The following is a 16081-nucleotide window of genomic DNA, read 5'->3' as shown; positions in this document are numbered from 1 at the left end:
CTTAAACTCACCTTTGCCAGCCTTTTCAGTCACTGCATCAATGCACTCAAAATGCCTGCGCAGATCACACTTGGCTGTGCAGGTACAACAAACCCAGGGTGTGGCAGGGAAGCAGCTCTAGGTATGTACTGACATAAGAGGCAACTGCTTTTGTTTCCACCTACAGTTTCCTATGCTAGAGTAGAGAAGTTCCAGAGCAGCATATCCCTGTCAGCTTCTAGAGCTGAACTGTTGTTTTTGTTTTTCCTCTCCTCTAAACACCTGACTTCCAGCAACTGTTGGCCATGTTTAGCCCTGTAACAGGACTGACAGAGCACTGATGAGGCTAGAACCACAGCTTGAGGGCAGAGCTGGGGGGTGCAAGATGCAAGTAAAAGCAAGAGCAATCCATTTCCTACCACCTTTCTCCACTTGACAATGCACAATGACTGAACCCCAACTCCCACTACTTGCCCGAACCTTGAGTGTCAGTCCATACATGCACACTGCTCATTCCATTGGATTTCAAGCACTGGCCATCACGGAAGGTTCATTTACCCAAAAGGTAAGTACCAGACCAGAACCTCCCTGATCATTTGACTGTTTTACACAATAAAGCAGTCTGTGTGGCAAATGGCACAGGTATTGGAGGTGCACACATCTTTCCATTACCCAAAGTCACAAATTATCACTCAAAATACCCCAGGACAAAACCCCTCTTGAATTCTGTACCTGTCGTACAGAATTCAGGGACTGGTTTAGTGGGACAACTTGAACCTTCTAAAAACAAGGCTTTCGCTGTTTCTTAACACTCTGGTTTAAAGCTACCACTTCCTGGCTTTATGTGTCACGAGGATTCCCATCCATCAGCCTTCAGTCTGAACCTTCTGAGCCAAGGCTGCAAATACGTGCACAGCATTGAACTATATTTGCATCACCCTGTGATAACCTGCTTCTCCAGAAGACAGACCTTGAGCAGGTTCTCATCACCACCATCTAGTTCTTAAAAGAAGAGGCCAAGATATGAAACAGGTTTTCTTTTATTAAACCTCTCATCTCGTTCAGTTTTTATATGAGATGCTTCGATCTGGCACTTGCTGATACGCTGTCTCATGGTGGTTTGTTTCGAGATTTAGACAACTGCAAATAGAAAGTGAAAGAGCTTTTAGAAAGGCTTCAGCACTGCAAATGTGAAATTGAACATTTATGGACAAATGACAAGTTAATTGATCTTTTTCAAGATAAAGGTATAAGGCAAGGCAAAAATTAGTAGCTCAAAAATGTACTTAACTTTATGCAGAAAAGTTTACTTGACAATGAGAAATGGTTCAAAATTGCTTAACAAAGGTAACAAGTCATCCTGTCTCTCAGGAAACTCTGAAGAGCACTAAAAATATTTTTCCAGTAGTCTATAAGCACCCAGTATCTGTCTGCCACTAAGATTTAGTTTATGGAAGTCACTTCATGAGAATCCTGTCTCCTGCTCAGGTTCAGAAGCCACACAACATTTATTTTAAATACAACTCAGCCTGACTCATCCCACACAAGTATTTCATACCACATATGGAAACATATGTAGCTGAAATGTCTCAAACTAAACTAGGTAAAATTCTTAAATTAAACCCAAATCCCTGAACTCAACTTCAGTAGCAAATGTAAATACACAACGTTCAACAGTTCTCTTTGTTACACTGACCTTTGTTTACAAGAATTTATACACAGTACGCACAACACCTCTCTATATAAATTAAACACTATCCGCTTTTTTTTTTTAAATAAAGTCTGTGTCCAACCAGGAAGTCTTCCGCATAAATAGCTGGAAACTGCTTTCATCCCAGGTCAGTTGGTTTTAGTTCCCAATAGCTACCACAACTGGCATTCACAGCACAGAAATACAGCGCCTCCGTTAGATGTTTATCCCTACAGCAGTGTGAAACCAAGTTATTAAGAGATGCAAAGTTATTGCCAAGAAACCTGGTAAAAGTTTTACAAGAGGCCTTACACCACTGCACCTCTACAGGGAACGTGGTTCAGCACTGCCTCACTGAAGCAGATGAGCCCTGTCAAGCTCCCCGATTCAGGCAACCATCTCTAGGCGTTTGTTTCTCAAGCACGCTGCCTCACATTCCTGTTGTCCCCAGCTCCCACATTCCAAAAATCGTAGACTTTAAGAAACAAGCTAAGGCGCCAGCATTGTCCTCAAAAAGAACTCAATGCACCTGACAAACACAGCACAGTAACTTCCAAATAACACCAATCTCCCTAAAATGACACCAACCTGTTAGAGTTTTACTCATCTGCCTGCTGTACTGTTCCTTTCTCGGAGACGTAGATACCGTCCAAGAATTTCCTGATATCCTTGTTCTTGACCGTAGTGGCCTGCTGGATCAAGGCAGCTGCAAACAAAGCAAGACCATTAACCTAAAAAAAGAGGTCCAGCCTCTCCAGTATTTCAACTAATAAATAGAACTGTCACTTGGAGAAGGGAAATAATAGCTTGAAAAAACTGTCAGTTGATTAAAAAAAAAAAAAAGACATTTCACTGAGCCTAGCTTGGCAACTTCAGGCAGAGACAGTCTCTCACTGCATACTTGTACAAATGAAAAGCTGAAATTTTCTGCCAAAAAAGCAATCAATGTTAACTAGAAGAAAGGTCCTAGAGATTTTTGAGAACATCTCTAAGTTTTAAAAAAGCATAACAACCAATGAAAAGCAAATTACACTGACTATATTTAAAAGAACAAATACACTGAAGTGTCATTTAGCTCAGTATTAGAGAAAAAGGAAAAGAAGTTTCTGAAACTGACATCTTCAGGTAACAGTGACGGTACCATTAAATCTCCCCCTGCATCAACTTCACAAACCTGAATTGGAGACCAATTCAATGTCATTTCCTTCAAGGATCAGCTCGTCTTTCTGGGCCTGAGATACTGCACAGGTAACACCTACAGAAAGCAAAACACACAAACCATCCATCAACGGTGAAGACAGCAAAGATGTATTAAGGACTCAGTGCTTGTGCCCTGTCACAATTCAGGGATCCAGACAGCATTACTCTAGGTAATCACGAGCTTCAATGACTTGGTTAAAACTGTCCCCCCCGCCAAAAAAGCTCTTCCAGGATTGCCCTCCCTCAACAGCTCCAGCACACACAGATGAGCTGCCTTCAATCCAGAACATGACCCGCACCAAGTGATGTTCCTACTGAAGTGTTCCTGCGTTAGGGCATTAATCACCCCCGCAGCACATAAACTAGAGGTTTTGCCAGTGTGACATTGTCAGCTAGGTGGTGCCATTTTCCACATTCTTATGCTCACTAAGACAAAACTGGATTCACCCCAAGGAAGAGTCATCAGGAAAAACCCCACCCTCTGACACATTCAGCACCACATCACCAGACACACTGGAAGCATTCATGGGGGTAAGCACTGCCATGCTCAAGAATTTAACAGGAAACTTTCACTTGCAAGGAAAGTAACACAAGTAAGACTTCATAGCTTGATTTATTTAAATAATAAATGTTAAGCTAGTGTTTTAACTAACACCTACACTTGAAATAAAAGCCAAATAAAAAAATCAAATTAATGTTCCCCTATACATCAAAGTCACAGCTACTCTAAGTCCCTCCACGCTGTATCATATCAGACCAGTCTGATGCTTTCATCTAAACCCACCCTAAAACATCATCTGTCACACCCATACCTTCATCAGCAGTGGATTACAAAAAAAAAAAAAAAAAAAAAACGTTTCATCCATAAAGCATCCCCTACAATCTTAGGGTAACTATGGTTAAGAAATGTTTAGTGTCTTCACTGAGGAAGTTTCATAATATCCATCAAACATTTGCCCCATCAGACACCTAGCTAAAGCTCCAATTATGCAAGACTGGGTAAGATGAAAATTACGCGTGCTCAGTCAAGATATTCAGAACACAGTAACACTTTAAAGACTAAAAATATGATGTACTGTAAAATCAGTTCACGTACAATGTTTGAAACAGAAACACCAATTTAAAATTGAGCACCAGCAGTTTAATGTCAATGAACACTGTCAAGACTGAATGATGATGACATTAAACTGAGATCCTTCTAACTCCTATGGCAGTTAAGTAGCTTTAAGCTTTCTCCCTAGTAAAGATTTATTAAAAGCAAGTTACAATCATTATCAATTATAAATCTGAACAGTAGTAAACTTATCGTAAGGTTACATAGATTCGGACAGACTGGAAAATTCTGCTTTGACAGTTGCTTGCCATCTCCTGCTGTCCCTGGCAGCGCTCAATGAAGACCGTTTGGAAGCCACCCACCCCCATTAAAAATAATTCACCTGCGGGTGCGCTCACCTGGCCTCATGCGCACCCTGCGGATGTACTTCTCTCCCAAGAAGTTTCGGATTTCCACAAGTGAGCCGTTATCCTGGATAACAACGTTGATGGGGAAGTGAGCGTACACAGACCTCATCTTGTAACGGAAGCCCTGGGATAAAGGACATCGTTAGATACTGAAATCAGAGCACATCCAAGAAAAAATCCAAACAGGTGCGTAATGCTTACTGGATACATTTAGAACAAAATATATCCAAGATAATTTCCTAGTAAAGACAAATTGCTAAGCCCAAGAAACATCCAGAACTTACTGTTCTCTACCTGCAGAACTTGTTTGAGAGCAAGGGGGGGGGGGGGAAAGAAGCATATGTGCACAGTAATTTCAATACTTCTAGGAGCTCGCACTGAAGTAAAAGGCTATGACTAGTGTAACAAAAATGACATAGTTCTTCTACCTTCAAATACAACTTACCAGCGTAACACCCTTAATCATGTTCTGTACATGGCTGCAAATTGTGCGAACTGTTGCCAGCTCCTTCCTGTTACCCCACCACTTGTCCACACGCAGCTGGGTTAAGAAAAAAAATAACAAAGCTTTCAGCTACATTTCACAACTAAAAACACAGAATTTTGTGACAAACAAAGAGGGAGAAGTCCAAGTTAACTACTGGAAGTGTAAAAGTATCATTGGATGACTGTTAAATGCCCATCCAGCGCACGCCTTATGTCCTAACACCCAGCACACAAAGTTTATCTTCTTTTTGCCCCATTACCAACAAAAGTTCAGAGAAACTAGGAGAGGTAGTGGTTATAAAAAAGCTCTGACCCCTTAGCTGAAGAATGCTATATCCTTCCCAATAGTACACCAGTTGTTCTGGGGTCAGTCACCTCCATGTAATCTATCAACTTCTTAATAATGCACTGCCTAAGGACCCGGTGTTTTTATCATCCAGCAGATGCTTGTCAATAAGTTACTGAAATCATGCACTCCTCCCCTTTTTTCTTAAATCCTTCAGATGATACAAAAACATGTGGAAAACATCAGCTCTCCCAATATAACTTGCCAACTCTGAAAACTTAAATGCACAGAATTAATTTTATCTCGTTTAGACAAACCAGCTTAAAAAACAGCATAGAACAGGCAGCCCCTTGCCCACTGATTATAACTGCAGTGATGAAGGAAATCAACCAACAACGTCATTCCAAAACATGACAGAACTTCAGGCCTGTCATGGAGCCTGAGTGGGCCAGCGTTCCACAAGCCCATTTTCTTTCAAGAAACACGAAGGTAAACACTCAGCGATTTACTTGCAGCATGGAAGTCTTATTACCGGCTCCCACCTTCTCTCTACGGGCTGAAGTTAATCCCTCACCTTCTTGCGTTTCTTCCCCAGCAGCGACAGCTCCACGTTGATGTGGTTGAAATCCCTCCGCAGGGTTCCCCGGGGCCCCTTGACGATGACGGTGCGGCCCTTCAGCGACACGCTGACTGCGAACCGAACACAGAGGCGCGTTAGGCGGCCGCGGGGCCGCTTCCCGCGGGCTTCCCGCACGCGGCCCTACCTTGGTCGGGGATGTCAACGGTCTGGTTGCTGAGGATGGTCTTCATCCTAGGGGCGACAACCACAAGGCGTTGGCAGCCGCGCGGCCGAGCCCCCTGCCGCCCCCCTCCCCCCCACAGCTACGGGCGCCCCCCCCCAGGCCGGGGCTAGGCCGCGGTGAGGCCTCCACCAGGAAGGGGGGGGGGGGTAAAGGAGGCGCCATCGGGGCGGCTCCCGGCCGGCAGCGCCCCATCAAAGCGCCGCGATGGCGGCCGGCGCCGCCCCGGGGATCTGCCCGCACCCCCCCCGGGGCGCTGCGGGGGCCGCCCGCGGCGGATGGCGGCGGATGCGGGGCGGCGGCGGGTGCGGGATGGCGGCCGCGGGCTCCTCCTCACCTGGCGGCTCGCGGGGCGGAAAGAGACTGTGCGTGACGTCATCGCGTACTTATACCCCCCTCGGCCTGCTGACGTCATCAGCGGGAGGCAGGCAGGAGCGAGCGAGGCTCGCTGCGCGCCAACGGGCGCGGGGAGCCGAGCGCCGAGCGCATCGAGCGGGGGAGCTGTGAGGGGGGGGCGCCGCCGCCGCCATGGCGCTGCTGCTGCTGAGGCACCGCGCCCGGGTGAGGGGGAGCCCCGCGGGGTGGGGGGGGTGTTATGGGCCCGGGGGGGGCCGAATGGGGGTGTTTGTAACCGGTGCGTTTGTAATTGCGTAAATTCTGAGGTTCTGCCTTGTTTCATTAAGGTGTCGGCGAGGCACGCGTGTGCCCGGTGCGGGACGGCGGGCTCCCTGCCCGAGGAGAAGAAGGAATCGCTGCGGAACGGCCCGGGCCTGCGGGACTTCGTCTGCGGAGAGCTGGCCGACAGGGGCGCCTGGGCCGGGTATGCGGGAGCCCTGAAGCGCCAGAAGGGCGAGAGGTAAGTGTCAGGCAATTCTAGGCAGCTGCGGGGGCACCCCTGCGGTGCCTCGCCTGCTCAGTGCGAATACAGAGCACACACAACGCGCTTCCATTGAATTATCTCCTCAAAGTGCTCGCCAGTCTGATTTCTGAAGGAAAAAACACGGTATTCGCTTTAAATACACACCAAAACGGTAAGGCACTGTGGTATTTTTCTCATCTGAGTGCTTGCGCCATACCCTGTATCTAACTATAAGCGGGCGTCAATGGGTGAGTGAAGTGGTAAAAAGCTATAACCAGTATTGAAAAACAAATTAATGCAGAGTAAAATTTAAAATGCTTAAACAAAAATGTATTTCTAGTTATCAATTTGATCAGACTTTGTGACAGGCGTGCAATTTACACCACCATTAATTGCTGCGATCCCCACTGTTGCACTGTGAAATCCCCCTGCTTCTGTTAACAGCCTTAAACCTCCCAATGAGCACAAACTCCCAATTTTGTGTATTGGGATGCAAATAAGCGTGGAAGACAGAAGTCTGTTGTGACTATGAGTGATGTTAACATTGGTCACTGAGCTGTGTCAATATCCAAGAAACCTTTCCTCATCGTGATATGTAACAAGTTGACATAGATCTAAGAAATTAATGGAAACTTACGTAAATATCTTATTAATTCTGTTTGCTTGATTTCTTTTTCAGGCTGCAGCTTCCACCATGGCTGAAAACAAAGATTCCCATGGGAAAGAATTACAATAAACTAAAGAATACCTTGAGAAGCTTAAATCTTCACACGGTAAGTCTAGTACTAACTAAATTTTCTGGTAGGAATGAGGCATTTTTTAATGACGCAGAGTTATTTTTTTGTGGAAGACAGGTAGAAATTATGTCTTGCATGGTCTTTGATGCTGAAACCAAGCCCAAAGCTGGTCCTTTTTGACTGGTGAATTTTACCCTTAATTAAAAATAAAATCCTCTAGAGAATTTCATGTTTTTATGCTATGATTTAAAATATTAGAGTTTACTACTTGCATCACCAATGAGATCAGAAGATGCTATGTGTGACTTTTTAATGGAAATACAATTTCAGAGATATGTAACTGGTTTGTAAGAAAAGACATTCTAGAAATACCCATTTCATTAAATATATGTTCAAGATGATAAAAAGTGGTGGGTTTGCATGGAGGGCTTTTTTTCAGAGTAAGATCACGCTTTGATGTATCAGAGATCTTGTGAATATTGAGTCTTGTGCAATTGGTAAATTTAAAGTATTAATGACGCTGTGCTAATTAATAAGGCAATTACTTAGCTGAGGAATTTTTGGAATTGTGGTGGAGGAAAGGAATGGAAATGGATGTAATGCACCAGTGATTGTCTTCCTAGCAATTCTGCTGCTTCAGTAACGGTGTGTAACTCTGTTAAATCTCATTTATCACAGAAGGACTTGGGTTTGGTTTGTAGGCTACTGTTGAAATGCACATTGCAGGACTGTCTGTTTAACCTCAGGTGTGTGAGGAAGCGCGTTGTCCCAACATCGGAGAATGCTGGGGAGGTGGCGAACATGCTACAGCTACGGCTACTATTATGGTAAGCTGTTAACTGTTTCTGAAGTGTTTTATTGCTGTTTGAGCTGAGTGTTGTATCTCTGACAATATGCTACAATCTCTGCTACAGTGTTTTGGGTCTGTTATATGAAATTTAATGTATGTCACTGTCCTTATTGTTTCCCTTATTAGTGGGATTTGTCTGCTTTAGCACGTGCGGCTCATTCTCGGCTGAACAGTAGTGATGTGTGACATGTCAATGTAGGGATGCCTTTCTTATTTCAGCTGATGGGTGACACGTGCACCAGAGGTTGCAGATTTTGCTCAGTAAAGACTGCAAGAAATCCACCTCCACTGGATCCCGAGGAGCCTTACAACACAGCTAAAGCTATTGCTGAGTGGGGCTTGGATTACGTTGTATTGACATCCGTGGACAGAGATGGTTAGTACATTGTCATAACATCTTCCAGTGTAAGCTCTCATATGCATTACATGGGGTACAGACAGACCTTGATAAACACTTACCCCTCAGCGCAGTTGTTGAGGATTCCTATTTTAAAGGAGTCAACAATCTGAACCTCTTCTGGTGCTACTTGAAGATGTTGCCTTGTGTTCTACCACTCACCGTCTGAGAAAGGAGACTGACACCCTCCTTTTAGGTAGTTGTAGAGAGCAACAAGGTCTAGACATTAAAAATACTACAATATTTTATTAAATATTTTATAACTACTTTATTTTTTTGCAAAGTACAAACATGTACGCTGTTTTCTGTTACTTAATGAAAAAAAATCCACATTCATACAGAATAATATTACAGAACTTCTTCCCATCAACTAAACCTGGAATAAATTATTCTTAACAATACTTAAAGTTGCTTTTTTTTCTGTGGTTGTAGTAGCTCGTTTGTGGTGACACCACATAGGCGGGCAAAACTGTTGCAAAGACTCTTCAGCGTACTTCAGTTGAAAATCTGGTAGCTTCAAAGTAGCTTACAATAAAAGAGCAATAATACTTAGTTGGAAATCTTTTTTTTTTTGTAAGTCTGTCTGTAAGATCAAAAACATAAATGGTTCAAGTCTTTTTGTGCTTAGGCTGACAGGACACCCACAAAGCCAAGTAAATTCAGAGTAAATGTTTGAAGTCTGCCCTAAATGATCTGTGTCTGTGTGCAGAATGAGGTTTGGTAGAATATCTGTTATAAACTTTTGGCGTAAGCAGTAAGATAAGCCTGGTGTTTCAGCTTTTGACCAAGAACTGCTGCTTTATTTGTTTGTATTTAAATGTGACTCTGCATTTTTCGTGGCACTGCTAATAAGTGGATACATTTCTTGAACAGAAAGCTTAACTGAGTAATTGAAATGCTTCTAGATATGCCTGATGGTGGAGCAGAACACTTTGCCAAGACAGTCTCTCATCTGAAAGAAAGGTATATTAATAATGTATTACTATTACTATTAAACCTTTAGAGAGTTTTATGGCATGTAGGTCAAAATTAGCTTCAGATGAATTATTTCAGGGACCACACATGTACAAAAGTCTGCCTTTAGCCTGCTTGTATACCTTTTTCCCCTGTTTTTCATCTTTCTGGTGTAAAGGTCCCAATGTATGGCCCCAATTTTAATACATTTCCAATTCGGGTTTGTTTAAAGCTATGCTCTGGATTATTTCTTTAACCGTGTGTCAGGCCAGGAATATATCTCCTCTGTATATTGAAGCTACGATATTAAAATAATATTGAAAACCTTGTTAAGTTAACCTGCAAGTGACAAAATATCACGTACAGACCGTAAGCATGATTGTTTAAGAGACTGCAAGAATGACTTTTATATAATTTGACTTTCATTCTGTGTTAGCTCACATCAGTAAAATTGGAAATTAAACACATTGTTCTGTTTGAACTATAATATTATTAAAGAGCAATAACCCTTAGTATTTGCAGAAATCTCTTGTTTTAGCAATGTATCCTGAATTAACTTTGCTTTTCTTATCAGAGCATCGTTAATTCAGGTTTTTGTTCTGTTTTTGCTGTATTGGGCTTTTTAGCAACAGAGATACGAATCCCATAGATTTGTTCATTTTCTATCTCTCTTTCAGGAATTCAAAAATTCTTGTGGAATGCCTAACTCCTGATTTTCGAGGGGACCTCAAAGCTGTGGAGAAAGTGGCGTTGTCAGGACTAGATGTGTATGCTCACAATGTGGAAACGGTTCCAGAATTACAAAGGTGAGCAAAAGTAGTATGTATAAATGGAAGTAGAAGACTGTATAAAAACAAAAGGGATTTCGTAAAAGGGATTCTTTGTGAGAGAGAGTCAGAGCTAATATTTTTAATTGTCATTAAGGCTTTGGCTGTCGTTCTTTACATTCCATTCACAAGTGGTACTGACTCCCCTACGTTTTCCTGTCTTGTATAACCTGCCAATGGGAAAAATGTTACATATCCGTCTACCCTGGGGTTTTATGTAGGCTTTTCAAGGGAAAGGATTGTCCTAAAAGTAAGAAATCATATTTTGTGAGGTACTCTACTTGCAGAACTTTCTCAGTAAGTGTTTTTACCTAACTCTAGCCTACACGCAGGATTTTTTAGGATGGAAACGTGCTTGCTTTGTTTGTGTCACTCTTTAGCGCGTTGGTTTTCTGGAGTTGTAAGGGCACGTCCTGATCATCATCGCACCTCAGCATGAGAAAAATTTTGACAAAGCCGGGAAATTCTCGAAAACTAGCCCAACGTGAGGCGTCAGCCCTCATCCCTGACACGGCACAGGGACTAACTCCCAGCCCCAGGCTGGGCAGGCTGAGGAAGGAGCCGCTGAAGCGACCACCGGAGCCCCCAGCCCAGCCCTGCCCTGCCGGCGGTCGCCTCAGGGCGCGGGGCGCGCTGAGGAGCGGAGCGGGGCCGGGCCGGGCCGTGCCGGGCGGCGAAATGGCGGGGTCCGGGCGCAGCTCCCGGCGTGCCCCGGGCTCGGCGGCGCCTCCCTGCAGCCGCCAGAGGGCGCCGGCCCAGCGCCGCGCTCCTGAGGCGCCCGGGGGCCGTGAGGGGACCCGCCCGGCCCGGCCCGGCCCCACAGCGACCCGAGGGGCCGCTGGGGCTCCGAGAGGCTCCAGGGGGGCACGGAGAGGCCCCGCTGGGCCCCCTCGCTGCGCCCTGCCGGCCCGCGGAGCCTCGCCCTCAGCAGGGGTTGTCAGCTGGGGTCAGACCCCTGCGTCGAAACCTCTGAACTCTCTCTTTTTCTACATGGAATTCAGCAGGATTAAGCTGTCTCAGCATCTCTAAGTTACCTGCCTTCTTCCTCTCTCTTTTTCTTCTTTTTCCTTGCGCTGGAAATGCCAAAAAGGAAGGTCCGCGACCCCCGAGCCAACTTCGAGCAATCATTGTGTGTGCTGAAGCACGCCAAAAAGGTGCAGCCTGGGGTTATCTCGAAAACCTCCATCATGCTGGGGCTGGGCGAGACGGACGAGCAGGTGTACGCGACGATGAAACGTGAGTGGGGACCGAAATGCACGTTAACGTGGATGAACCGTATTCCATTGGAGAACTGCTGTGAGCATCCTCGCAAACCAGTTTCCTGGAGGAAATGCTTTCAAGGCTTTATGGGGAAAAAATGTTTGGTTTAAAAAGACCAAACTTCTGAATTATTTCGCTTTCACGTGGCTGTCAGATTTTTAGAAACAGTTTGACACGTAGATCCATTCCCTGTTGATGTCAGTGGCAATTATAACTCTCTTTCTGTGACTATTTTAACATCCATAGTCCTTGCAGTAATCAAGCTATCAGCTTGCAACATAGTTGCCTTAGTGCACATTTCTTTTAGAAATATAAGACATTATTGTTCAGTTTGGCTTACTTAGTTGTTAAAAAAAAAAAAAAAAGGCTATCCTTGGAGCTGTAGCATTTTCTTATTTTTTTTTTAATCTATTTTTAATAAGAGAAACGTTCACAGTGGCAAGTGAATACAATGCACTTTTAAGAAGAAATTCTTTAATTATATAACATTTCTCCTCCATCCAGCTGAAAGAATGCCTACCTGGTTCTTTCTTCTGTGTACAATAACCCATAGTTAGAATGCAGTAATATCGTCTATTTTTTCTACACCTATCCTACGGTCTGGACCATAGATACAGTGAAAAGCAGTAAAATAAAAAAGAGCGTGTCATCTCTGCAGTGAGATGAGTGACTGCAGTACAGAGTGATGATGTTCTCCCTGGCTCTGAGCTACATCAGGTCTTGCAGGAGCCGGGGTTGCAGAATGCAGTGCGTGGCTACTGCTCATGGAGACTGCAGGACGTAACCCCCCAAGATGCTGCAGGGTGACCCTGGTTCAGCCTTGCGAGTGTGGGGTGTTTTCCAGCTGCTGACAATCCCTTGTGATACTTTTGCCACTAACAAGGAATTTTCTTTTCACAGTATTGCGTGAAGCAGACGTGGATTGTTTGACCCTAGGACAATACATGCAACCAACAAAACGTCACCTAAAGGTAAACATGCCTTTAATTTACAGGCAGTGTTTTGGTCTGTACCTTGCAGTAAAGTTTCCTCTTTCTGCAGTGGGGTTTGATGTGCAGCCTTAACCGTGGATGTTGGGAAAAATTTCCTTCTTCACTGAAGTTGATTTTCACCTGTTATGGGCCCCTTGCTAGAAATGACTTCAACTGTCTAATCCTTTCCGTCTCCTGCAGACTGCACATTGCTACTTGCTACTATTAGCTGGGGAGACAGCTGGAGCTGAGGCATGATTCTGCAGAACAAGAGCCTCAGTGTATGCCTCCAACGTAATGGCTCAAGCCAGCTCTCATTCGCTGCCTCATAGGCTGTCCCGTAATGGTGCCACTTCAGCTGTGAAAATTACCATTTTCTCCTTCTGTAATCTGTCCAGAGCCAGGGTCTTTGTTCCGTTCCACTGAAATAACTGTTAGTGAAGAGATTTGTAGGATTATTCTGGGGTGCTTTTTTTGTTTGTTTCTCTTGTGGTTTTTTCTTTTTTTTTGCAAACTTAGGACAAAAAAAGGTTTGTGCAAAAGGACCATTCAAAAACAGTAAAGAAAATGAAGCAACAACTAAAATTGCATTCTAAACTTTGAAGCTATATCTGAAAAGCAAATAAAATACATTCTTTGGGTAAAAATCAGAGAGGAAAATAGTTTTCATGACTTGACTTGAAAGTTTTGGAATGTAATGTTTTGAACTTGAGATATTACAGTTTCATGTCATTACGTGCTGTCTATATTTTTCTTTTATATTAAGACCTGATCAACGTGAATTCTTTTTACCTAGGTTGAGGAGTACGTAACTCCTGAAAAATTTAAATACTGGGAAAAAGTAGGAAACGAGCTTGGATTCCATTACACAGCCAGTGGGCCTTTAGTGCGTTCCTCCTATAAAGCAGGTAAATTACTACAAAGCGTTTGATTATTTGGGACATGACTTTTTGTATAACAATTAAAAGTGTGAAGTAATAGGCAACAAAGCTCACTTTTGCACAAGGGCAACTTCTCTAGTCATCCTTTGGTTTTTATTATTTACACTTCCTGCCTTCTGCACTTCATTTAAGTGCATCGGTGTGGCACTACCCTGTAGTCATTTGATATCTTAATGCAGGGACAGGATCTGTTTAGAGGGGGCACCAACTTCAAGGTTTCCATTACATTCTGCCTCTTAAACAAACACTTCAGGGCTTAAGGGGGCTCTTCGTGATACAATTTTGTTGCTGTTGGCAGAATTTATTCGCAGTGCCCTAGAAATAATTAGCCGCACTTACGGCAGTGCGTTTTCTGACAAAGCACTGGGTGCTAAGTAGCAGCTGATCTTACTGAACTGTTGTGCAGGTCCAGCGTCCTGCCTTTTCCTAAGGAGAGAGCAGGGAATAATCATCTAGGGGCACCCTGCTTCTCAGACGATTTTAATGCCAATTCAAACAAGATTTTTAGCAGCTTTCACTACAGGTTGCTGATGCTTTATAAAATAGGAATTAATTTTTAATTAAATCAATTCACCTTGGCCTGTTTGAAAGCACAGAGCAGCAGAGCTTGTCCATAAAATTGGGCACGAAGAAAATCAGGATTTTTAGGGGGTGGAAGGTATTGCTTGTTGGATTATGGGTTTGGGTTTTCTTACATCCCTGCTGCACATATTGAAAGCAGCATTGTGTAGAGTATAATTGCTACAGAATAGTGGTAAGAGCAATTGTATTGTAGAATACAATACCCATTAAGTAAGAATGTGTATTCTTTTGCTTTATTTCATGGAAACACATAAAAATCACTTTGGGTGCTTTTTCTTTTTCCCCTTTGACTAGGTGAATTCTTCTTGAAGAACTTAGTAGAAAAAAGAAAGACAAAAGTCATCTGAAACTGAGAGTGAACCTATTTAAAGCAGTCAGTTTTAAGGATCCTTTTTTCAGCTCGTAATTACACTCAGTTCCAGAAATACAGAAGACCAGATGGTGGAGGCATGAATAAGCTTACTATCCTTCTAGAACACTTCCCTCTCGCCAAAACACTTAACATTATTTTACCGAATTCCTCCTGGCAGTGCTACAACTACATAGTACTTCTGGTGTTCGGTAACAAGTCAGAAGACAGAACTGCTTCTGAAAGAGCAAAGGAACTGAGGCAGAGGAAACATAAGCTGAAATAATCAGACAGGTTTAAATAAACAGGTGTGATAGTACCATCAATATTGCTGCAATTAGATCCTTGTTAAGATGCTAATAACAGGTAATTCAGAAGGTACCAATCTCTTGACATATCCTACTATTATGCAATGCAAGCTTGCAGGGACTCGGGGAAATAAAGAGGTGTATATGTCAAAGGACCACATAGGGCTATGGTTAGCCACACCAGAGGAAGTACTGTTAATGATCTTGCAAGAAGTGGGGTGTCTTATCTGTATCTTACAGAAATTAACTGTGCCCTTCTGCTAGCTAATGCTCTTCATCTGTACAGAACCGTGGGTGTTCCGTGCTGTGTTTGTATGCCAGAGGTATTGTCTGAGCACTGAAGATTTCAGTACTCAGCCTAAGACCAGGGAGGTGGTGTTTCATTGGTCTGGTTACCTGCCCCTTGGAGGCCTGATCAGGCTGTTAAATCTGAACAGAGATGTGGATGAAATGTACTAAGCTCAAGTGAAATTAAAGCATGCCTTATGGTAAACTAGCAGTTGTAAGTTTTTCTCTTTTCAGTCATGATAGCTTTGCCCTAATAATTCTCCATTGTCTGCTCTGAACACTAGACAGCTCTTGAATTGGTTTAAGCTTTTTTCTTCATGAAATTGTTTGGGAAATGTTCCAGGAATGGGTTGTCTAGTTCCAAACCCTCCTCGTTGAAGTAATCCTGTAGCTGGCTGCAATACTTTTGTTTGCTGCTGTGGTCTAGAGGAAGGAGAGTGGACCCTCTCCACACAGCAAGATGTTAGAAGGATGAGAGCTAATTAGCAACTTAATAGAATAACAGAAACTTGGTATTGTCACAAACAACAGAAGTCAAATTATACCACAGAGGTCAGTGCTGCACAATTAACTCCTCACAAAATTAAGTAGAGCAGTATTAAAGCATTATGGAGACAAACAGTCTTTAGGCAGTATTAATTAAACAATATAATGGTAGCGTAAATTAAGGGGAGACATACCTGGGTCATAAAGAACGTAGTAATAGCTACATGTTGTAATGGCAAAAAAAAAACGTGAATTATAATAAAACTGCCTGCCCATTAGTCTTGGAAAGACCAAGCACACTTTGAGCACGGCCAGCTGAAATACACCAACTACCAGAGCAGGGGAAGGTTATCACTGCGGTAAGGAAACT

General features: G+C 43.5%; 2 protein-coding genes across 2 annotated transcripts; one reads left to right on the top strand and one right to left on the bottom strand.

Moving 5' to 3' along the window:
* Positions 1–1001: 1001 nt before the first annotated feature.
* On the bottom strand, positions 1002–6273 carry RPL9 (ribosomal protein L9). Its single transcript, XM_084285671.1, has 8 exons — positions 6240–6273; positions 5867–5913; positions 5677–5792; positions 4776–4871; positions 4322–4454; positions 2844–2924; positions 2258–2375; positions 1002–1119 (listed from the first exon to the last, which is right to left on the bottom strand). The coding sequence occupies exons 2-7, from the start codon at positions 5910–5912 to the stop codon at positions 2269–2271; spliced, it is 579 nt and encodes a 192-aa protein (XP_084141797.1). The 5' UTR covers position 5913; positions 6240–6273; the 3' UTR covers positions 1002–1119; positions 2258–2268.
* Positions 6274–6380: 107 nt separating this feature from the next.
* On the top strand, positions 6381–15436 carry LIAS (lipoic acid synthetase). Its single transcript, XM_084285658.1, has 11 exons — positions 6381–6463; positions 6586–6758; positions 7441–7534; positions 8245–8325; positions 8568–8724; positions 9651–9708; positions 10377–10505; positions 11617–11762; positions 12687–12757; positions 13554–13665; positions 14575–15436. The coding sequence occupies exons 1-11, from the start codon at positions 6431–6433 to the stop codon at positions 14625–14627; spliced, it is 1107 nt and encodes a 368-aa protein (XP_084141784.1). The 5' UTR covers positions 6381–6430; the 3' UTR covers positions 14628–15436.
* Positions 15437–16081: the final 645 nt, after the last annotated feature.

This window comes from Netta rufina (genome assembly GCF_964035555.1).
Source record: "Netta rufina genome assembly, chromosome: 4".
Taxonomy (NCBI): Eukaryota; Metazoa; Chordata; class Aves; order Anseriformes; family Anatidae; genus Netta; species Netta rufina.
This window is presented reverse-complemented; position numbering and strand designations above follow the sequence as displayed.